This window comes from Stegastes partitus, unplaced genomic scaffold (assembly GCF_000690725.1).
Source record: "Stegastes partitus isolate 25-593 unplaced genomic scaffold, Stegastes_partitus-1.0.2 Scaffold653, whole genome shotgun sequence".
In the NCBI taxonomy this organism is placed as follows: Eukaryota; Metazoa; Chordata; class Actinopteri; family Pomacentridae; genus Stegastes; species Stegastes partitus.
The window spans coordinates 302,974-327,627 of NW_007578384.1; the positions used below are offsets into that span (position 1 = coordinate 302,974).

The window sequence follows — 24,654 nt, forward strand, 5'->3', positions numbered from 1 at the left end:
TTGAAAAAAAAAACATTTTTAAAATATAGATTTTTTTTTTTTTTTTTTTTAAATGTGGACGTTACTTACAGGCAACATGTAAATTCATTCTGTTTAGTTATTTTTAGTAATTTAAGAAATCTGAATAATGTGTAAACTACCAGTAAATATTGTTCTTCTCATTGAATTCTAGCTATACGGGCTGTTTCTTGGGTTCCGCTGATCTGCTGTGTTTTTAGAACGTGACTGTCGGAACTCGGGTCTCCATCGATCTTCTCTGGACTCCGTCTGAGGCCGAACCACGTGTTTACCGGAGCGGAAGGGTTAAAGATCACCGAGCAGCGGATCGTCGTTCAGCTCCCGGTAGTCGCTCGGCGGGCAGCGCTGGCTGGCTCCGATACTTGAGCTCGCTGTGGATTGTGGGAGTCGGGGACACTGCCCTGCTCGTTACCGGAGAACGGGAGACATTTTCCGCTGCGCCCTGTTCTGTAAGTAGCCCCACCGGCGTCCTCCGTCGGTGGTTCCCGCTCCAATGTGGTCGCCTGTCCTCGGTGGAGCCGGTTTCCGCTCACCGAGGACAGCCGCCGCTGTTGCCGTGTCGTGTTTTTTCCTTGCTGGCGTGGAGGCCGAGAGCGGAGAGCGGAGAGCGAGCTGCCGGAGGAGGCGGAGCGGACAGCGGCTCCACCGGGGCTTCTCTCTCCACCGGACCGTTAAAACGCCCTCCGCTCGCGTGACACCTCCGGTTTTAGCCGTTAATTCATTCACGCGGACCGTTTTTGGGACACGAGCACCGGCCGTGTCCGAGCCTCCGGCGGGCTGTTGACATGCGGAAATCGGTGTCGGTGTGGCGGCTGAGCGCACCTACACCTGGCCGGAGCGCTGAAATGCCGCAGATGTTGCGGGACGAGCCGCGTCATGTTCGCTGTTTTACCGTGAAATGACGTTAAAAGCGGCCGGTTGAAGCTGCGGTGGCCGCGGTTACCGGAGCGGGTCGAGCAGCAGCGTGGCCTGGTGGGGCTAATTGATCTTCAGCCGCTAATTGGTGTCTGCATCTGGTGCAGCAGCGTTGGTTCCAATTACAGCCCAGTCTCCTTCAAATGATATGAAAGTTATTAGAATTTCAGCCTCATTAATCTGCAGGAGACACGAACATTTAATAAGTGACCATTCCCAGGATCACAACAGTAGATGTTGTGTTATTATCAAGTCTGATCGGAGCAGTGATCTGATGATGATCCAGGCTGACAGTTATTCTGATCTCTGGCCTCAGGCTGATGCCAACAAAATTAGGATCTTTGCTAATTATCTCCCAAATAATAAATGGGAGTCATGACACAAAGCAGTGTATTATGTGTCCTCTGACAGATAAACACTGCTCTGGCTGATTAATTTTGGTTTTTACGGCACCTAGTGACACAGTGATCAGCTTCAGGACCAGAGGCAGCATCTGATCTGTGTCTTTACAAGATCAGAAGAAACCGTGATTTATGCTGAAAGCCATAAATCACTGTTTTTTTTGTGCAAATGCAGACAAATATGTACCAGAGAGTATGTAGTCTAATGTAAATCTGTGCACCAGATTACTCATTGCAGCTTTAGCACCTTAAAACTGCAATATTCTGTTATTATGTGTAATATCACTTTACAACTCGATGCTATCTGTAATTTAACACAACAGTGGAAATCTGAAAAATAATTGAAAACATTTTATTCTTTTTTTTTTTTTAACAACTTCTCAATTCTTCATTTTCCAGTATCTGTATTTTATTTTATTTTAATTATTTTATTTTTTTGGCTTTTTTTTCTTTAAACAGTCAAAATGTGAATGAATACTTTAAAAAAAAAAAAAAAAAAAGTATTTATAATTTTTCAATTCTTAATTTTTCAGTATCTGTAAAATGTATTGTAATTAATACAACAAAAATAGTGTAATTTTATTTTTGATGTGGATGTTATTTACGGTTTTGGCTTTTATTTAACAGTAAACATGTAAACAAATACTTTTTCCTTTTTAAAAAATATTTACCATTTTTCACATCTTAATTTTTGAGTATCTGTAAAATTTGTTATTTTAATATGCAAAGTGAAATAATGAATTAATGTTTGTGTAATCACATATTTTTGTAATTTAGTCTTATTTTAGCTTATTTATGTTTTCAGCAACATATTGTATCTTATTGCTTCTTTTGGTAGGCACTGTTTTTTACATTTAGAATCATAATCATATTTTAACTTTTATTATTTTTGTTTGTTTATATTTGGTAAATCCGTAATGTTCAGATGTGTTGATGGATTGTGTTCATTGTGTCCCTGCAGAGTCTGACGCTGGTTGCATCCTCAGCACCATGTCCAGCCGAGGAGGAAAGAAGAAGTCGACCAAGACGTCCCGGTCCACCAAGGCCGGCGTCATCTTCCCCGTGGGCCGAATGCTGCGCTACATCAAGAGGGGGCTGCCTAAGTATCGCATCGGGGTGGGAGCGCCCGTCTACCTGGCCGCTGTCCTCGAGTATCTCACCGGTGAGTGTTAAATAAAACATGATGAACCGGCTTATCACTGAGGAGGTTTGACTTCAGGTTTTGTTCATGAACACTGCAGTGCAGCGCAGCATCAGCTGAGTGTTTACTGTTGGCAGCTGAGCGACTTTTTACCGCAAGCGAGGCTCCATGTCAGTGGATGTTAATGGATCTAAAAGCATTAGCTGCTTCACTGCCATCTGTAGGTGTTTTAAAGTCTGATAAAGCAACACTTAACCCATATTCTCAACAATAAAAACTGCCAAATGACTAATGTAAAGTCATACTGTAGCGCAGGTGAAGCTTTTTAAATGTTTATTTTTGATGCAAATACATTATTTACATATCTTTTTATATTCAGTTATATCTACAGACAGAAACTGTTCTATAAAAAAAGGCAACTGCTATAAATGAGCTTCTGTTTGGGATATTACAGCTCCTGTGCTTTCACAGGTCAAAGGTCACCTACTGACCTGATGTTTGCCTTTAAAGTTGATCGCTAACATTTGGAGGCACACTTGCTCTTTGAGTGCAGTTCAAACATTCTACCTGCTAGTTTTTAATCTTTTTATGAAATATGAGAGCATGTGCAAGTGAATTCACTTTAGTATTCAGAGTCATAAAGTGGTTATCGTAGCTACTCTGGACTATTTATAGATGGACTTGCCTGATGCTTTGTTTTCCTCCCTGTAGCGGAGATCCTGGAGCTGGCAGGTAATGCAGCCAGAGACAATAAAAAGGGTCGGGTAACACCTCGACACATCCTGCTGGCCATCGCCAACGACGAGGAGTTGAACCAGGTCAGCTGTTGCACTTATATTACTCCAAACTGAGTTTCTTATGCATACAGAAAGCTCTCAGATTGATCTCCAACCTTCCAGACGGTGCAGGATGACTTTCTGTTTTGTGTTTCTGTGTCAGCTGCTGAAAGGTGTGACCATTGCAGCGGGTGGAGTTCTGCCCAACATCCATCCGGAGCTGCTGGCCAAGAAGAGAGGCGCAAAGGGCAAACTGGAGACGCCCGTCTCACCTGCACCCGAGAAGAAACCCAAGCCAGTCAAGAAAGCAGCAGCTAAGAAACTGAGTGGGAAGAAGGCCGGAGGGAAAGCCAAGGTAGGTCTGCATGTGGACAGGCCTCGAGCCGCATGGTGGAGTGTGTTGAGGGCGTTTAAACTTTGCTTTTCTCCTCACGAGCGCCAGGAACTTTTCATGTGTGTGTTTTGGAGTGCTGATTCACTTCTAAGCATTCAATGATCAAACCCAAACAACAGTTTAAATACGGACATGTTGATGTTGTAAAGGAAAATGCACCAAATGTCTTAAGCAGGTTTAGTTGCATAGATGTGTCATACCGACATCTTTTACCACAAGTTGTGTCTGCATTATATTATTCAGTATTTTGACAAATCATTTCTGTGGTTTAAGTTGTTTGAGTCGCTGAGAAAAACTATTTACGTTCAGGTAGCAACAGCAAATAATGAGTGAAAAACTGAATAAAAATCCACCCTCTTCCATGTAAAAGATAAGAAGACAAGATAAGGACAGACAAAATGAGGATTTGAAAGTGTAAATAAGTGATAACTATCTTTTCCTCTTAATAAAATGAGATCATGATTTTAACACTAGAAAATATTAAGTCTCGAACTTTGAGCTTCATTTTTTCAGGGCTAGAGTCAGATGTTCTGTTTCTGGGCTGCTTATGTAAACTTTACGTGACCTGTACATACACAGGATGTTACAGGCGAAAGAGTTTAAATATTTTTAGTAGAGGTGGTAGTAAAAATATCACAAAGGTTCAACATATTTTGACGTCTTTTTAGGAAGGAAAGCCAAAATAACTTTTAAAAATAGGTGAAATATACACCAGTCAGCCACTGACAGGTGAAGCCAGTAACTTTGATTGTGTCGTTGCAATGCGATGCTCTGCTGGCAAACCTCGGCTCCTGGCAGTCAAGTGGATGTTACTTTGACACATAGCATTCAGATGAACAATGTAGTAGAGCAGACACAGCGTCCCTGCAGGATAAAGTACCTGACACAACACAAAAACAGCTCGAGGAACATAACAAAGAGCCTCCGAACTGTCCCAGTCTGAGCATAATCTGTGGGACGTGCCTGAACAAGCCCAGTCAGGATTCTCTGCCAGCATCCTGATGTCAGACAACACCGGACTGGTCCAGACGTCCGGTATTCATGCCCAGACATGTCCGAGCTGTTTTAGTAACAGCAGGGGGAGGAGGTGGTTTCACTGTTGTGGCTGATCGGTGTTGATTTTCAGCACAAGACTGGAAACGAGATATTGTTATAAAACCTCCCACAGAGGAGGCGACAAGAATAAACATTAATGCTGCAGATAGAAATAAAGCGTCATCGTTTATTGTGTGTCGTCTACAGAAGCAGGGCGAAGTGAGCAAGGCGGCATCAGCAGACAGCACCACAGAGGGATCTCCGGCCGACAGCTTCACCGTTCTCTCCACCAAGAGCCTCTTCCTGGGTCAAAAGGTCAGTGTTCTGTCAGCGGAGAAATCCACTAACGGGTCCGAGCTAATTGTAGTACAGCATACAAAGATCCCTACTTTATTATACGTGTGTTGGATATTAAGAGTAACAACCTACTTTCTTTGGACTTTGTTGTGCTAAAGTGCCGTGTCAAGGCTAGTGTTTGATAATTCCAATTCAAAGAAAGAAAGAAAGACACAACATGTTCCTTTTTTTCAGTCATGTGTGATCTGATCTGTGTTTTGAACAAAATGTGATATCTCATTCCTGCTCAGTCCCGAACAAATGATCTAAGTCTGGATGAATCCGAGGATAAACAGCTCTTTTATATGTGAATAAGAAAAAGTCTTTCTGCTCTGCCACGAGGCTTCAAGTTCTCTGAAAGACTGCAGACCGTTAGATCTGCCTCCACAATATTTCCAACTGTTTTCATTCAAGTCTTTTATCTGAAATAGATCTAAGAGGAGAAATTACTCGAGTATGATGTGATGTTTTCCCAGTCAACTGCTGAGGAAGCGCCTTTGTGATATTTTGCTTAATAAAAGCCGTTTTTTTTTTTTGTTGCACATGGCACATTGTAATCGAGCTGCTGTAATTCCCAGACAGACTTCATATGAGGGCTAATCGTAGACTTCACTTCTGATATTAGAAGCTATGATCACGGTGTTGTCTGTTGGCTCCCCTTGCTTTGGTCCTGCTGAGCATAAAAAGAACTACCTTTTAACCTTTTTTTATTGAGCTGAAACTTGGAAGTAAATTTGCCTATCAAAGTTTTTGGATCATCAAGATCAGAGACTCATGAAAATAGGTATGAGCTTGAACACATGAAAGGCGTCTGAAGGATGCCGTGTGGAAGAGAATGAGTGACTCAAGAATGATGCAAGAAGTGTCACCGGTTCACGCTCACTAATTTGAACGGTGATAATTGACGACCTGATTGCTGATTTGTTATGATTGTGGCTCTTGTGCACACTCTATGTGCTGAGAATGGTTTCATGTGTGCTCTGTTTGGGCTAAAACCAGACGTCCTCATTTCTGTCAGACGGGGCTGCAAATAATCATTATTTAACTTGGTTATCATTTTTGCCATTATTCAACTTGTTCTTTGGTCTATAAAATGTTAAAAAAAGAAAGGTATAAAATGTCAGTTCTTATTGCCCAAGTCTTAAGAGGATGTCCTCAAATGTCTTGTTTTGTCCACAACCCGAAAATATTCAGTTTACAGTCATAGAGGAGGAAAGAAACCACAAAATATTCAAATTCAAGAAGCTGGATTTGGAGTTTTGCCTTTACATAATTATTCAAGCTGAGAAGTTTATAATCAAAATAGTTGAAAAATCAACGAATCGTTGCAGCTCAGCTGTCAGACAACACAGATCTCTTGATTTGTGACTTTTCACTAAAGCTTGTGGCAGTTTATTACAAATTAAACACCAAATTATGAAGACATGTAAGACCGGATAGGGTCTGCTACAGAAAATAATTTATTTCACGGTGAGGTGACTCCTGAATTATTACACAGTTTAAATGCAAATATAAAATCCCCTGTGGAGGAGAAATTTACTTCCAGAGTTTCAGCTCGGTTGTGACCTGACTTCTGGTGGCGCTGCATGCTTTGATCTGCACTGCATATGTCGATACTAATTTTATTTAATACTAATGACTTTGACATTTAGTTGGTAGTAAGTGAGGAGTTTATTCTGCACGTATGGTTCAGCTGCCATCCTTTACTGCAGATCTTAATTTATTTTGAGTCTAACTCCTTGTATTTAGAACCCTTGTGTGTGTGTTTTCAGTAAGAAATGAAATAGATGTAAATGTTGAAACTGTAGATTGCAAAGGCTGAATTGATGTTAAATTTGTGCATAAACCTGATTTCTCTGTACTCGGTAGCAGCAGTATGTCTGCTGTCATTCGCTCTCTTCATCAGGAGAATGACTCAGTGTAGCTGACCACAGATTGCAGCAGCTGCTGAAGTCAGTGGATGATAATTAATCAAATGAAAACAGTTAACCTCCTACTGATGAGGATAATGAACCCGCGAATAGAAAAGCTAGTCTTTTTCTGCTTTATAGACTTAATTATCCTAACTGCACTTTTCTTCCTCTGGCATTTCACTCGTGTTGTGTTCAGTTACACACTGTTGTGTTGTCACTGTTTCTCTCTGGGAGGATGTGGGCCTTTGTCGTCACGTCTTTAAATGCTTTGAATCCTCGCTGGTGGAATACAGTGTCTGATAACAGATGATGAATTTAACCTTTAAGTGAGAGCTGCTAGCTGGATGTCACATGTGAAAATCTTAACATTTGGAGGGATACCTTGACATTTTGAGATTAAAACTATGAGGAAACACAAAGCAAACAAAGAAATTCACCTGCATAGTGTGCATAAACTACACATTTTCCTGTGTAGCATCAACTCAGTCCAGTCCCCCCAAAAATTGCATTTGTATATAACTAAGCTGCATTTTTAGTTCTGTTTTGATGGAAACATCAATGTTTGTAACGTTTCTAATCAACATGTTTATTTTACTTATTTGATGCTTTACCAACTATATATATTTGATACTAGTCACCTCAGTAACCCAGAAAATGGAAGGAAATCTTGAAACATCCCGTGAAAGGCTTGTGTTTTAACCCAAAGTATGATATTTTCCAAAACCAAACCACATAGTTTTGGTGCCTAAACCAAACCAAAAAGCGAGTGAAAGCCAGAAGTGTACAACGAGGGAAAAAGAATGAGAATAATGGTCCCACATGGTCTCCTGATTTATTCCTTCCATCGACTTTATGTCTTTTCTGCCATGTCAGTCTGACCTTTTGGTATAAAAATGTATTTCTGTCAAATACAATTTAGTTTCTAAATGAGAATGCAGTTGAGTTGTATCGGACTGTAATTTATGAAAACATGGTTGCATCAATTCAAAGGGGACATTGTAGGACATATAGGATGTAGTTAAAATGACCTAAACAATTTGAGACTACAACGGAGGGTCAAATCAGGTACAATAATCATGTCCTGGTATTTTTCTACCTCCTACACACTGCATCCATAAAACTGGTTGTTGCTGCTTGTGACTCCTTTTTTGATGCAGTTTGTCTGAGTTTCACAAATGTGCTCCCAATTTCCCAGACTGTTTGCCTCATAAATAATTTTGCATTTTTAACCAGTGCACCTGCAGAATTGCTGTCCTCTTTTGGATTCTGTTGGTTGTTAAAAACGTACATCTGAAAATGCTTCGTCATCTCATCCAGGAGTCTGACTTGAAGCTGACAAATGCTGCTAATTAATTGGCTTTCAAGCAGACACATCACCTCTTACCTTTTATACAAACATTAGTAAATTGGCGTTTTTTTTTCATCACGATAGTGTCCTTTCCATCACTCCAAGTGTCCTCCTGTAGGTACTCTGCACTACGACACTTACTTGCATTATATTAGTGATATTGTTAATATCACTGCACACAAATGTTTTCAGCATCTACTTGCTCTGTCCAGTTTCATAATTCATCAAAAAGTCAAGGTGTCCCATAAAGCTGCAGTGTGAATCTGGTTTTAATGGCTTTGCTTCCTCACCTCTTCCTCCTTGGCTCCTCTTCCTCCTCGGCATGCCTCCCCCTCGCTCTCCCCCTGCCTCCCCCCTCTGCAGCTCAACCTTATCCACAGCGAGGTCAGTAACTTGGCTGGCTTTGACGTGGAGGGGGTCATCAACCCCACCAATGCTGAACTTGAACTTAAAGACGATCTAGGTGAGCTCCCTAAACCTCCCCCACGCTGTCTGGTCCCAGGGAGCTTTGAGATTCAAAATCCTTGAATGTTCTACGATCTAACTACTCCTTTTGAAATTCAAGTACAGGCGAATAAGGTTTGAGGCTGGTTGATGAATTAGACGAACCTTTTCATCCAGATCTGTCCATTCACACTGTGGGCAGCTTGTAAGAGATATTGATTAATTCTAGAGTACACATGGTTTAACTCACTTCTAGGGTCCGAATAAAAGATAATGTGCAATTTATTAATGTTTATTTTGAATCTGTCTAAAGGGGGGGAAAAAAAGAAAATCAATGTGAAAATCCTGCTCACAGCACAGCTAGTCTGTAATTTGGACATTTATTGCTTTTTTGTTTACTTACTTAGACTCTGATTTATAATCAGCAGGTGTTCAATCCACATTTTTCGGTTCACTTTTCTGCATTTTTTGTGCAAGAGCTGCTGCAACAGAACCTTTTTTAGTTTTATATATAGTGATCAGTGGCTGTAAAGTAAAATTAATGTGAACTATGGAAAAAGAAATCTAAGGATATTTTTGATTTAATGCAGCCATGCAACTTTGAATAAGCACAATATATTGTTTTGGCTTTGCTACTGACTTTCTAAACGTCTCGCTAAAACATTCAGCTTTTACCACAAATGAAAGCTCAATTAAATTACTGAAAGATTAGTAAATGTCAAATGAAAGATTGTTGTTGACTTCTTGATTTGCTCAGTATTTCTTAAAATATTCAAAAGGAGCAGCTATGAAATTCTTGTTTTTGTTCTTAGTGAAATGATGGCGAACTTTCCTGCTTGTCGATTCTTCCTGGTTGGTCAACTTTTAGGAAATAGAAGAACTGCTCACAGTGTGAATAAGTGATGAGATCCTTTGATTCTATGTGGACTCAAGTAACTGATCCTGCTCTTTGACTTAAAATGAAGAGCAGAAAGGTGGAGTTCGCTGGCAGATCGATAATAAAAATCATAAATAAAACACGGCTTTGAGGAGAAATCTGTAGAGACGTTCAAGGATTTTATCAAAGCTCCTCAGAGCAGTGATCCTGCTTGCTCTTCCCACTGTGTGTGTTGAGGTTCATTCCAGGTTGTCATCCTTTCAAATGGCTGCCAGAGCTTTATAACGCCTGAAGATCCCTGGAGTTTGAGGAAAATTACTGTTGTGAAACAGAGCAGCAGGCACCACAGAAGCTGACATGAACCTTCTGTTAGTTGCTCGCTGCAGCCTGACTGTGAGGTTGTTCACCTGGAGTTTGATCATAAAATTCAGGAATCAGGACGACATAGTTGGGCAGAAAACTGTTTTCTTAATTACTGCAACTGGAAATTCAAAAAATGCAGTTTAGTTGCTGTTATTGTGTTTATTTTTCGGTAAATCTACTCAACTGTGAAGTCCTGCTTCCTAATTACATACTGTGTAACGTGACCCACCATTTCCTCAGTTGCCTCCTTGTTTTCTCCTCAGCCAATAAGGAGCACTTTTCTCTCTCTCTCTCTCTCTCTCTTCTTCTCTCTCATCTTTTTTTTTTTTCTCTTTATTCTTTGTCCCACAATGTGGCTCCTGGTCACTCACTGTGTTTTTACCACCATGTTGTTTGCCTGTTGTTTGTCACTGTCATCTGTAGTTGCAAGTTGTCCAAGCCGACATTTCCATCGTGGAGAGCGACGCTGTCGTTCACCCGACCAACTCCTCCCTCTATTCAGGTGGTGAAGTAGGTAAAGGAACCACTGACTCTGCAGAGACCACGGCTGCCTGTGTTTCTCCCTCTGCACATCCAGATGATCAGCGCTGTAGTCTGTGGACAAACAGCACAGCAGCAGCACACATTTTAATCTAAAGTCCAAGTGGTTTTTCAGCGAGGAAGTTCACCGATTTTTTTTAATTTTTTTTTTAAACTTCACAACTCAACTCCCTTCTGTTCTTACTATAAACGCTTCACTCTACAATTTACGTAATTTGGTTAAACAGTTACAGAAAGGACTTTACTGTGTCATAAGTGAAAATGAACTTGCAGAGGCTTGAAGCGAGCGAGCAGGGCCTGTTATATTTATGCAGTGAGGTACTTGTGGGAAACTCCAGTTGCCAAGATTTGAAAGCCAACTGCCAAAGAGTGCTGCAATCACGCAATGTTTTCAATAAACCTAACCCTGCAGAAAAAGTGGACACTGTGAAGAGGATAATTCGAATTTAGCTGCTCGCCACATTTAAAAAAAATGTTAAAAAAAGCTGTTGGTTGGCAGCTGACTTTCTTTTCTCAGATGTCAGAGATTACTGAGGTTTAATGCACCAAAAATGAACCGTTGTCCAAACAGACTCCTGCTCACACCTGGGGGTCTGTCTCTCAGAGCAGGATTAATGAAGCTACCTGGAATCTCCTAAATCAGCGACTTGGGTTCAAGCAGAGAGCGCTTCTAGAGGGTAATGTCTGGCAGAAAAGCTGGCTCGGTGTTTACTGCGGTTAGTTGTCTCCTGTATGAGTATTAGAATCTCTTGTGCAGTGTTGTTGGGTCTGAGAAGCCTTCACACTCACGGATGCTCTGCGAGGCCGCCCCCCCCTTCCCCCCGCATTAAAACACTCGGCAGTAAATGTTCAGTGTCTAACTTTCAAGTCTTTGCAAGTTTATTTTCACATTTCACAGGTATGAGTAGCCTGAAAAATGTGTAAAAACAGAAGCACAGGGTAGTAATTTGACGTGGGAGGTCCATATGCATATATTCTTCACCTTTACAGCTACTCCCACTGCATTAAATGTGCACAGTATTTCAATGTGTCACCATTAGTGGTCGGGTTCTGCTAGTTATGTATCATGAGTGCATCAAGTAATCCATATACAACTATATATATATATATGTTTGTAATCCTTAAACGCTGCTGCTGCTGCTTGTTGCTTTGTTCCACTGGACTGAAACGTGGGTAATCTGGGACTGGCTTCATCTCGTGTGACCTGTAACCTGTCGACCATGCTGTCAGATCAGCTGGTTAGAAAAAGAGTCCAACAAGTGTCACAATAAAACCCCCTGAGGGTTGTGAAACCTTGACATTAATAAGAGAACAAATGTTTAACTACCTAAACCTAAATAACTACAAAGAACATTGGTCTTTATGTGCTTGCTCGTAATGACTTTTAAATACTTTTGAAGAGCTTTTTTTTCCCCCCACTAACATTAACTCTATTGTTTTCCTTCTCTGCCTGTTTTTAACGATACTGTAGCCAGAGCATTCATTTCTCTGCTTCTGGTCGAGTTAAATCGCCCCCTCCTTTCCTCTCTGGTTTCCTATATGGCTTCTCTCTTTAGCTCTGAGTGAATCTGAAATAGATATGATCAATGTGGACCGACTTCCTTTACACATCAAAATAAGTAGGATGAATACGGTTACATTTCCCCGTGGTCTCATTACATCTAGATGCACCTTCCTCCTCTTCCACGCTGAACTTAGGTTGCTGCCTGGATTGTTTTTACTTGAAATGTATGTGCCAATAAGGTAGACAAAGCTTTCACTTTGTCATCTATAACATGCTGCTGCAGTCTCCAGTTAGAGTGAAACTAAATGCCCTCAGTCCACTTACTGCATGTGAGCCAGTAGGGGAGGACAGAGGGAAGTAATTAGGCACTGAGGCTTTAATACATTCGTTAAACTGACTCAGAATGAGTCATTTGGAAAAAGCAGCTGTAAATCTTTGCACTTCATTTGTGAGATTTTTCCTGAGTCTCATAAATACAGTAACAGGGACTGAATAATTAGAGGCTCAGAGATTCAGAGAGAGGCCAGGTACAATGATTGACAGCATCGTTGTCTGTCTGTCTGTCCGTCTGTCCATCTCCATGTCTGCCTGCTTGCCTGTCTGTCTGCATGACACCAAACAGCTCTCTTGTTTCCTGCTGTCTGTCTGTCTGTCTGTCTGCCTGCCTGCCTGCCTGCAGTGCATGCCGATGTATTCACCACAGTCTTCTCTCCACTTACAGGCTCTGCTCTGGAAAAGAAAGGAGGGAAGGAGTTCACCGAGGCGCTGCAGGAGCTGAAGAAGAAGAACGGCCCTCTGGAGGTGGCTGGTGGTACGTGCACTGAGTTTGTAGATTTCCCGTCTTGTGGAATCTTTTCTGCTTGAAGGATCTGCTGAGTTCAGGTTTGGACTCATTCATTATTAAATTCAACTGAGTCAAACCCTGCGACTTTAAATTAGATCTCATAAAATTCAAACCTCTTTCACCAGCACATATTCAACAGATTAATGTTGGTTACAGCTTTAGCCAGTGCAACGAGGAGCCAAAGTGTTTTATCTTGATAATATTCTCTAAGATTAAAATCACTGACATGTATTTAAATAATAGGAAATGGCCACATTTGCAAATCACTGCAGGACTTTTTTGTTGACTGCCTGCTGTCAGTTGCACCTTGTTGGGTAATCCATTATATCCATTCAAAACAGCAGCAGAAGTAAATCTTTATTGTCTTTTAAACACTAGAGCAATACAAACCACAGAGACAATAACACTGTCATTCTGTGTTCTGACTCCTAAAATTTGGTTCTTCTTTGGTAATGAGCTACTTTGGTGAGACGGGGCAGCAGCTTCAGAGATGGTGCTGTATTTTCTTGAATTTACTTCTAAAAGGAGACAAGATATTTTAAGATACTTGAAACTTTGCTCCAGGTATTTTTTTTTCTAGTCTCACATAGCCAGAGAAGACGGAGCTGGAAAATGGTCTAGCTGCACTTTATGATTGTTTTGCTATTGGGGGGAATTAAGCAGTGTTTAAACCATTCATTTGATCTTTGTGGTACTAAACCCAGGATGTAGTGATAAAGTCCCTGAGAAAATGGCAATGGGCAGAATTGTTTAGGTGGAACATTAGCACGCAGGGAGATGAACATTGTTCTGAAAATGGCTAATTTACAGCAAGAACCAAGCAGGCCTGCCTTACTGCACAATCCATACCACAAAACTTACCATTTTCAGCCTGTAGGTTGCTGTTTCCTGTAGTGAAGGAGGTTTTAAAAATGCTAAAATGCAGATAGAGGATTGCAGGAGAAACCTGCAGGAAATGTGCAACAGAATTGGCAGGATTATACCCAAAGTTCACATCTGTTTCGTCAGACTTTTTTATGCTGTAGTTCAATATATTATTGAGCAAACTTATTGTAGAAACAACCTTGACTAAAGATGTCTGTGGATTTTTTTAAAAAAGAAATATGTAGTTGCTAAAATGAATTCAGCTAGACTTATTTCAGTTTCTTGAAGATGTTTAAACTCTCAAATGCTGCTTCAGCTCCTCACTGACACATCTGTTTTTCACTGAAGAAGTCTTTTGGATGAGAGGGGAAGCATCTTCACCAGACTAAAAGGCAAGTGGCAAGTCCACTTGCTCTAATTTTATCTCTTAGACCAAGAGCTGGATGACTGAGAATCTTCAGTCATATCAAAGGAAACCCAGACATTTGTTGGTGTTACCAACCATGAATCCATAATAGGGTAAGGTCAGGGATTGACAAAATTAATTGAATTTAATTATTGAACTGATTTAAAAATAAATAACCCTAACCCTAACCCTTACTGTTTCATGAGATGGACTTACAGCTTGTTTTCAGTGCTTGCGTCACAGAGAGCATTGTGGAGGTTTAGCTAGTGAAGGGCCACCATGACAGAGACGTCTATAGCACCGAATGGCTTCTGGCCGGCAGCAATGAGCATGGAGCGAATGCAAGTCAATCCGGTATGCATTGAGGGTCAGTTATGCTTGTCAAACGAAGATATTCTCTGGTTTATAATGTATAAATCACTGAGGAGCTGTTAAGACCAGGCAATTATACAACATGTAGTTCAAAATAACTGCTGTTTACTTGATCTGTTCCTAAAATGTCTAAAGCAAACCAGCTGCTTTTAAGTGTATATGGTTCAAAATGGCTAAATGAGCATATAGAAAAACTCCCCTCCTGTGCCCCTTTTCTGTTGAGTACAACGTGGAAAAAGACGTTCACAGAGTTCAGGAGATGTCTTTGCTTTGCTGCAGCCAGTGAACTTCCATGACCACTTGAGAAGAGCATAACAAGTGTGAGTCTAAACCTCACTTCACACCACAAAGAGCAACACTGCAATCATCTCTTCCACTGTTGTCATTGTGTTTTCCATTCGCGCTCCCTCTCATTTGTTTTTTGTTTGTTTTTACACTCCGAGTCACACAATGGGCAACGCTGAGTTTTCCTGACTTTCCTCCAAAGTCACACTCGAAGGGGTCGGAAAGTACATATTGATCCAGTCGAGCACCACCCGGCTCCTATGACAGTGATGTCAGTGTGTCCCGTAAATCTCTCGTCTCACACTCACAGAGAGCTGAACAGGGCTGGGTTCTGCTGGCGTCTGCTTCCACATTAAGCAAATGATGTCAGGACGCTGCAGCAAGGATTAGCTCTTTGGACACAGATTTCACACACTTGGACTAATTCTCCTAAAAGCTCAAACTTTTTTGAGAAACAGCGACTACTCGGATATTTTTTGTCACGGAAAGGATCAAAGACGTGTAGAACTGGCACATCGTATCTGTTCTTGGCGACTTTATTCTAAAACTACAGGCATCAGTCCTCAGAGAATCATATTGTTTGAGCCCTTACAGATTATTTTATCTTTCAGTCCATTTGTCTCATTCCCTCGTATTCTTTCTCCATATGTCTCCCTCATTATCCATCACTCACACTCAATTTTTCTAACGCTGCCCACCTTCAGCCAAGTTAGCTGGATCAGCATCCTAATCCAGGTCTCTATGTGGAGCTCATAAATAGATTACCAGGTGACTGAACACCGAGCCAGCAGAGCCTGTCAGGGATTCTGGGGATCTGGATCGGCCAAATAGTCGTCACGACCAGACCTGGTACAGAACAGCTGTCAGACACGTTTTTCTGGATGTTTAAGAGGAGTTTTCAAAGTGTTTGTTTATCTGGATTTGGGACGCAAATGTTGTAATTTCAAAGCCAGGCAGGAACCAAGATGAAGTTAATCAAACATAAGTTACTGCATTTAAGTTAATATTCCAAAAAGAGGTTGAACTCTTATGTTGTAATGTGTGGTTTATCCATAACAGTAATCTGCTCCATACATACAGTACGTTTAAAAAAGATATGAAGCAGAACAAGTAAAAGAGGAGGACTTGTTGGTGTAATTCCTTTTACCATTTCACCATTTCAATAAGGATTCAAGCGTTTCAATTGTGTTATTCCAAGAAATTCCTCTTTTATCATAAACTATGAATATTTAAAATTGTATGTGTGAAATTTTGGCCTGATTATATCAAACACTTGAGGGGCTTTTTTTGTTTTTTGTTTTTTTAAAAAAAAATTGCCTGGAAACCAACTTTTAGCATATTTTTTTCAAACATTGAAATTTGCAGCTATGTTTGAAGGACAATATCTCAGGAACTATTAAAGATAAAAGTCTATGTTTAAAATTATTTCTCATCATGATACTGATTCTGAATCTGCACATTGGACAAGTAGATCAGGTAGTTTGTGAGTTACAACATGAAAACAAAATTTGGAAAGTCCCTTTTTAAAGACACATTAACAAATAAACTGATTAATGCAGAAGTCATCTAGTGAAATTTGTTGAACCACATGTAGTTGGATGTCACAGTAATACAAATACATACTGATATGAAACAGTTGGTCACAAAAATTAAATACATTTTTGTTGAGCTTTCATAACTGATTTAGCAGGTATGACAACTTGTACCACAAAAACAAAACTATTATAGATGTTGATATATATACTTATAAGTATACTATATATGCTTAATCCAAGTGGAACAGAGTTGTGGAGTTTAAAAAAAAAGACTATTGTTCAAACATAAAGGTAAATTTCAATGTGTGAAAAAATATGCTCAGTGGGTCAAGGAGCATTTAAAATTTTCACAAATATCTTTATAAATGTCTATATTTTATGCGTGGGACGTTTTGAGCAAATCAGAGATGGTTTGAACAAAAATTGTGATTCGAGGTGGAATGATCCAGCTGTAAATACTCAGCAGGCTTTTAATTAGTTAAAAAAAAACAGGTATTTACAAAGAATGAATATAAGATAAACATCTATTCCATTTAAAGTCTTTGTTATAAATTCCAGTGTGAATTCAAAAGTCTGTCCGCCTTGTTGCAAAGTTTACTGACCTGTTGCTTGGCCAGGCCTGGATGTGTGTTTTGCTCTGCTGATAGTGGAGGCTGCCGTGTTGTGATAAATGTTCAGTGAGGACACCGAGGGGAGTTTGAGGTCAAGTAAACAGAACTTTGCAACGCGAGTCTTTCTGCAGCTTGTTTACCGACAGAACAGAAGAAGAGAGTCCTGAAGTCAGTTCATAAAATCTTTCACGTTTGCTGTTCTTCAAGCGCAAGTCTGGTGATTAGCAGTAAATCCCACACCAAATCCAAAAATGAGTTGATCTATTAACGAGGACTTTCTGTGAAGCCAAAGCCTGATGTGATTATTCCTCTCTGCCATAGAGCTTCACTGTTGTCCAGAAACTATAAAAACACACCAATGAGCCACACTGTAACACTGGGTGAAGTGTTCCTTCGCTGATTTAAGCACGGACACTGTAGTTTAATAAAAAACTGTCCCACATAAACCAGCTTGCGGCTATAGAGGCTCAATAAAACCAAACAGAGAAATCAAACTGTTCTACCAGAGAAAGATGTGAGTATGATTCCTATTAATAACAAACTGAAGGGATTCTTAGCAAAACGTTTTCTTTGTGTTTTTGTAATTATAAGTCTGCTAGATAATATAAATTTATGTTTTTGTTTGCTAAAATCTATTCAAGCTTGGTCAGACCATACTCACTAGTTCAGTTTTAAAGGATTCTGACATCACCTGTATCAGCCGATAAAGGCTTTAAAATGAACAAAGCATCGGTTTGAAATTAACGATGACGAGCAGAAACCGTTTGTCAGGCTGGAAATGTACAGCTTTGTTTGAAAGTGTCACATAAATTGAGGATTCTGTGCAGACAAGTTGGATTAGGTTTTAAAATTTTGCCCAGTAAATGTGCACATTTGAAAAGAATTAGTATTTTATATCTGCACAATAAGAGTAGAGGCATAGTAATGTTATTTCCACCACAGGAGACACTTGATGTTGTCTGGAACAATATGTGCATAAACCAGTGAAAAAATATCAGCAAAAACCCAATACTGTAAATGGCTCCTCTCTGCAATTCCTGATGCTTATTAGTCTGACAATAGTCCCCAGCAGTGGCCTATTTATTTCAGTAATGAGTGATGTTTGCTAAAGAATTAGTCTCCAGCTGTTTTAGGAAATCTGTGAGCCTCAAAAATGAAATTCTATCAGAGTGAGCATTTTTATTTTTTTTAAGATTTGCATGTTCAGTATAAATGGATGGGAATGGGGTGAGATCTGGGTCTTTTTTCTTAGTTTAGTTGCAGGAAGTAAGTTCACATTTCAGCAGCTGCTTATCCATATTTGCTTTGCTTGTTGGTTGTTTTTCTTTTTTTTTTTTTGGAAACGTATAAAAGGCGTTGTTAGCGTTTATTAGCATGACTGGACATCGTCACAGAATAAAACGCCAGCACAGAAGATAAAACCACTTCAACAAACCCGCACAAGTGTCACTGTGATTGTTCACACACTTTGATTGACAGATGATCTCCAGATGTGCAGCGCACAAACAGCACCGCACACGGTTCCACCTCCCCAAACCATAAAACAAATCGAACTTTGGAGGCAGCCATAAAAACCATAATCATCATCCTCTAGCTTTCCTTCACATCCAGATCTCACATGCAGCGTTTCTGCTGTGTGAAGTGTCTCCATCCTCTCTGTGGTCCATCTGGAAATCAGCTCGTCCTCAGCTTTGACTCCGGTCCAGTCAAACGCTTCGCTGTGGCCTAATAAACTCTGACTGGAGGCTTTTTCACTTCACAGAGTCGGAGGTTTTGGCTGAGTTACACTTTCTACAGCTGCTGGTTGATGGAAGACTAAACGTTAAACTAGGAGAACAGACGCCTCGCTTGTCTTTCTTTCTCTTGTCTTCCTCTCACTCGTAATTTTCTCCTCCTCAGCTGTCTGGAGAAGCGATTTCTACGGCCCACCTCGTTGTAACACCCTGGTCAAACCACTTTAAGCTCTTGGAGATTTGTTTTATACGTTTTCCACAAAGCAAAGTGCTCTTTTAGCATCTCTGGCCTCCAAACTCAACTTTAGGGTTTTGAGTTCTGACAAAACTGATTAATGAAGCTGATTTTTTGACTTTTGACAGTGAGCATGAATGACGTGATGTGAGAAATCCCAGCTGCATCTGACTTAAGAAAATTAACACAGATGTTGCAAAATACGACACGGTGGCACAATTTGTCTTTGCAGCAGAATTTGCAAAACACCGATGTGACTAAATACAGGTGGCAGCTGTTGGTGACTGCATGTGTTCTGTTTTCATTTTGTTTAATACTGTTCTCAATTTATGCAAGTGTCATGTAAACATTTATTTCATATCAAAATATTTGTTGGAGGTTAAAAGTTGCAACGGACTTTATTATACTCTCTCTAAGTTTCCTGTCAGCTGTTGTCTCATAAATGAATCTCATGTCATTTTTGGCTTCTTTTGTTATAGAATATTTAACATGTTGTAGCTTACTGACTGGCGTTTTTATAGCTGCTGTATTAATTGTGTTTTCTTGCTGAATGGGCAATGCGTTCATCACATAGTCAGTTAGCTGATCTGCATGAAAAAATTGAGGTTTTAAGCCACCAGTTTTGGCATTTTTGGTGCTTTTTCTGCTGCATTTTATTGCAGAATTAATATATTTAGATTTAGAACTGCTTTGCTGTCGGCTTTTGAGAATGTTTCTTATGTTTTTTTTCTTATTTTCTGGCATATTATCGAGTAAATTGGTAACTGAAAAATATTAATAACATTATGAAATAATTTGTGGATAAAAATGGGCTTTTATCACAATCTAAATTTGATTCAATATGAATATTTGGTTTAACATAGGACACAAGAAAAAGTTCAAACATGTTTCCACTACAGTCTTGCTGCAGTGCATGGTGTCAGTTTGTTCAGACTTTTGTCATCCTCGCTTCTTGTCAGCCTTCTACTAAACATTTCTACATTTCCTCCTCTGCTTTGTGTCCACCTGTATTTCCTCTTCCCTCCATTACTCACTTCACTAACCTTTATATTATCTCTTTCTTTTAGCCGTGTTGACTGCCGGCTTTGGCCTGCCCGCCAAGTACGTCATCCATTGTAACAGTCCGGGTTGGGGCTCCGACAAGTGTGAGGAGCTGCTGGACAAGACAGTGAAGAACTGCTTGGCTCTGGCAGATGAGAAGAAACTCAAGTCCGTGGCCTTCCCTTCCATCGGTAGCGGAAGGTAGGAAAACACATCTGTAGCGGAAGATATTGTTTAAAAGTGCATTGTTACCTTAAGCTTTCTTAATTATTCCAGAAAGGGCATTTTTATTCTGTCAGTTTGGTCTAAAACTGGATGTGTTTTACCAAAAGTAAAGTCACAGACCAGGAACATGTGCCTGAGTTCAGCTGGAAAGGTTCTCTTATGTCCTCATAAGACCTCGAGTGGCACTTGTGCTTCGTCAGCAGTAAAAATGTTGGTGTCATGTGTGTCTGCGCGCCCAGACATTGTCCTCCATCCTCTCTGTGTAACTTAAAAGTGGGAGTTGTCATGGTTTCCTGGTAACGGTGGTAAACACCTGCACTTTGATCAGGCAAAGTGAAGCGAGAGCAGCACTCGGAGGTTACAGCAGGTTATGGCGCTTTTAAAACGGAGAAAGATCGAGTTGTGAAACCTCTTCGCAGGTTTAATACTGTTTATGTTGCAGCAGTTCAGCTGGTGAGTGACGCTCCCTTTGTAGATTGTTGAATAGTTTTCGAGGCCCGAGAAGGTAAAACGCCAAAGGATTTAACAAAAAACAACAAGGATTAAAAAACAGACTAAGCTACAGATTTGTTCACGAGCAGTACAGTGATGTCGGTGGTGTTACTTTGGCTCAAACATTTGGTCCAGGTGACATGCTTCTCAGTGAAGTGTCACAATTTTGTTGATCCCTGAACATTTCCTACTTAGAGCACACAAATAAGTCAGTTTGGTGTCATGTATGCTCAACATGGTAATGTTGCACACAGACACCACAGATGTGTAGTTGTTGCTATTTTTCTGCTTTTTTCAGTCCGTTCAGAAGACTCTCTTTCATGCATGAATAGTCGTTGAACATCTGTGTTTTCCATGCATGAACACTGACTACTGACGAGCACGTACCACTGCTCTTGTTGAGAAGCTGCTGCCACTTTATTTTAACGGTGATGCCTTGTTTCCTAGCAAGTTGTGCTGTCACGATTGTGTTCCCTATTCCTCCTTTTTGTACCAGTTGGAGTCCTCATGAAATCAGACTCCAGCAGTACAGCTGTGACATCTGTTAAGTCTCTGAGGGTTTAAGCTTTGATTGTACTTTATTGCTGATGTGCACACAGACAACTTCAGACGCCACAGACACTATTATCACTCTACTTCCTCGTTCCCTTAGAGTCCACTGGAAGGACTCTGTTCAATACGTACGTGGTAGATCTGCGTCTACTAAGGATCAACTGAAAAGTGTTTTTCAGGGTGGATGCGGATTATTTGTAATCAAGAAAGACAGATATTTGGAAATGATACACAAAACTGGTGTTATATTTTACCACATGTGATAGCAGGGGAGCTGTCATTCATGAGTAGGTTTCTTCATTCATGAAGTTTACTATTGCCGAGTATGAACAGTAGAAATAGGAGCGCTGATGTCACAGGATGCACTGTTTAATCGGTAACAATTTGTTTCCTGTGGTTCCAGCTGCTGTTCTTCTCTGTTTTCTTAATATTTCACTGTTCTGTCACTTTTATTGCTCACTTAGGCCCAAATCCTAAAGCATTATTTGTTACTGTTTTCCAAAATCGGTTTTAGTGTCATCTGCAGCTGCCTCATAACTTAGCTGCTAGCCGCTAGCCAAGGTGAAAGCAGTTAATGTCCTGGTTCGTGGTGATGACTAGTCTTCATTGGTCAGTTTTTGCAGATTTTGTCTCTGATAGAAAGAGTTTGCAGATCAGAGTAGCTACAGACAGAGAGAGGTGGCTGCACCATTGACCAGGCCGACAAACGGTTCATCCCTAGCGTTTATATATTCTGCACATGCACAACACTGCCAAGGATGTCCACTACTTTGCTTGTTCTTTCCAAACTTTAGGCTGCATGGACTTTTACAGACTCAGGCAAATGACAACATTTAAGTGGACACGGAAGCTGTAACTTGAACCTTGTTCCCTTATTTCCCATCTCAATAATCATTTTGAAAAACCATAGATTTATCCAGCAAACCCTGGAAGGTTGGAAACCACTAAATGATAGAGCGGCAGCCAAAGTTCTGGTTCAAAGAAACCACTTAGACTGACGTGCAAAGATTTCACACTCCAGAGAAACTTGGAAAAATCATCGATGTGGATTCTGAGAAGTTATGAAAAAATACAAAGCTTAAGATTTGTTGTACAGTGTTCACGGTGGTGTGAAAAAGATGCAGTCAAGTCTTTTTAAATTATCCAAGTGTTCCCAGCTTCAAAGGGAAACTATAACACCGCCCAGTAAATAACTATATTTGTGTGTCTGCCCACTGTCCACGTCACGAATGCCACAGTCATGGTGAAGTGAATAGAAGATGACAGTCTGTGCAGCGTGCGACCACATTTCACTAAGTGTGTAAACTCTCCTGTCAGGAATGGTTTCCCGAAGCAGACGGCAGCTCAGCTGATCCTGAAGGCCATCTCCAGCTATTTCGTGGCCACCATGTCTTCCACCATCAAGACCGTCTACTTTGTGCTGTTCGACAGCGAGAGCATCGGCATCTACGTGCAGGAAATGGCGAAGCTGGAGACGAGCTAAAAGTATGGAATACTCGCCTCCTTATCCTTCTTCCCCCTTCCTGTTTTTTCCTGCAAGGAAAGAAGAAGGTGTTTACGAGTGATTTGTTAAATATGAAGAGAAGAAGAATCTTTCTAAAGGCCGGGAACTTGATTTTGCATTATGTTTGTATTTTTCCTATATTGTTTTTAATTTCTTATTTACTTGTCACCTCTGGCGTTTAAATGTACAAGTGCACTGGTCATTCTTGCGGTCTTTTAATACAAGCAGTGCCACACAAAACAGAATTCAGCAAGTGAGAAGACTCACTGTCAAATTTAATTTTCAGGATATATACAGTAAAAAAAAAAAAAAAAGATGTTATAAGACGTAGCTACACCTCAATTACAAGGCTTCCACAGAAGTCCGATAAATACGGGTTAATGCATGTAAAGGCAGTAAAGATATTAAAAAAACCAGATATTCTCTTTCTTTTGAGCTCAATAACACAAGACACGTAATTGTGTATTGTATTTTTTCGTATCGATTCAGCGTTTTGGGACATCTCTGTTGTTAGTACTGTATAATGAAAAGGTAAAGAAAAGTTCAGTTGGCTCAACCTTGGTCTTCAGGAGACTCATATAACAGATTAATGGAATGAGTTTTTGTTTTTGTGTTGTGTGTTGCAAATTCCCCTTTTTGCCTTCGTTTATGAGGCAAAAAGTGTTTTCTTAGTGTTCTGCAGAGACCTTGAATTTCCAAAAAAAAAAAGAAAGAACATAATTAGAAAAACTAATGATTAGAAACGTAAATGATATATCTTGATGTTATGAGTTTATTCTATAAACTGAACATCTGTTGGTTGTTAATACAGTAAAAAATGGATTAATTTATGACCGAGAGGTGGAGATTGGAGGTTTTTGCAGTGCACCGATGATTTATATCGTGTGTTCCTAATAAGTGTTTATATAGATGGAGTATTTGTGAAATGTTATAGTAAAATATTGGACTGTAACATAGATTTTTATTTTCTATTTTAATTTTCACACTGATTCTAAATGGCACAGGATTTGAAAGACAAAAAAATTGTAAGAGGTTGTTTTTTTGTGTGTGTGTTTTCGTCTTTGTTAAGCCATAAAACAAGTGTACTCATGTTTTCGCTGGAGGCTCTCTGCTGTTGCTTTTGGTTTTGCTCTTTCATTCAGCCGCCACCAGATGGCTCCCTGTAATCAGCAATTGGATTTTTCATCTCAGCCATTTTCTGTGCAGCAGCAGCAGCAGACTTCACACAGACGCTGGTCGATTTGAGTTGGATTTGAATTTGGAACTGACAGATATATATATATATACACATATATATGAGGAACCCGACTGCTTTGCTGCATTTGGACTTTTCGACAGCCTAACTTTCTTATTAAAAAAGAAAAAATTAAAATGCTTTCTAAAGAATTGCTACAATTGATGATTCTACAAATGGTCTGTACACACTCCGGTAATAAAATACCTTTAAAAACACTTTGCTCCTTCTGGAAATCCTGAGATCATTTTGTGTTTCATGCAGACCTGTTGAGGATGCTGCCAGGGCCTAATAAAATTTCAAAAATGTGTGAGTGTGATGTGTAATTGAAAGAGAAACCTTCATTGTCCTTCACGGAAACAAGTGTGTGTGAGTCTCAAATGTAATAATAAATCTGCGCCGTATGAAAGGCAGCATAATTTGAAGTGTTGAAGAACAAATGGCAGAAAGATGACATGCTACATTTATTTGATTTGACTGAGAGCCACAGTCAAAGCCTCACAATCCCCAGCTCAATAAGCCTGCGTGTGTCTCTGTGCTGTACTTACGAGGACCAAAGAGTTTCTGAGTGCAGCTTTCATTTCTGTTCACTTTTAGAGGCGCAGCTTCAGGATCGGTTAAAGCTGAGCACGAATCACTGAGGCTTAAAGGAACTTAATGTGCGTTTTACACTATTGTTTGGGATGAGCGAGGCCTTTGTTGCCCAACTTTTACTT

General features: G+C 40.1%; 1 protein-coding gene across 1 annotated transcript; it reads left to right on the forward strand.

The window, feature by feature from the left end:
- Nucleotides 1–348: 348 nt before the first annotated feature.
- macroh2a1 (macroH2A.1 histone) lies at nucleotides 349–24,156 on the forward strand. The gene is made up of 9 exons (XM_008290053.1): nucleotides 349–467; nucleotides 2,296–2,496; nucleotides 3,187–3,293; nucleotides 3,415–3,606; nucleotides 4,888–4,995; nucleotides 10,385–10,475; nucleotides 12,727–12,816; nucleotides 19,958–20,132; nucleotides 22,518–24,156. The coding sequence occupies exons 2-9, from the start codon at nucleotides 2,325–2,327 to the stop codon at nucleotides 22,681–22,683; spliced, it is 1,101 nt and encodes a 366-aa protein (XP_008288275.1). The 5' UTR covers nucleotides 349–467; nucleotides 2,296–2,324; the 3' UTR covers nucleotides 22,684–24,156.
- Nucleotides 24,157–24,654: the final 498 nt, after the last annotated feature.

Coding starts and splice junctions, on each gene's coding strand:
- macroh2a1 (XM_008290053.1), top strand. CDS start 2,325: ATGTCCAGCCGAGGAGGAAAGAAGAAGTCGACCAAGACGTCCCGGTCC. Junction 3,294..3,414: donor ACGACGAGGAGTTGAACCAG/GTCAGCTGTTGC, acceptor TTTCTGTGTCAG/CTGCTGAAAGGTGTGACCAT. Junction 10,476..12,726: donor CTATTCAGGTGGTGAAGTAG/GTAAAGGAACCA, acceptor CTCCACTTACAG/GCTCTGCTCTGGAAAAGAAA.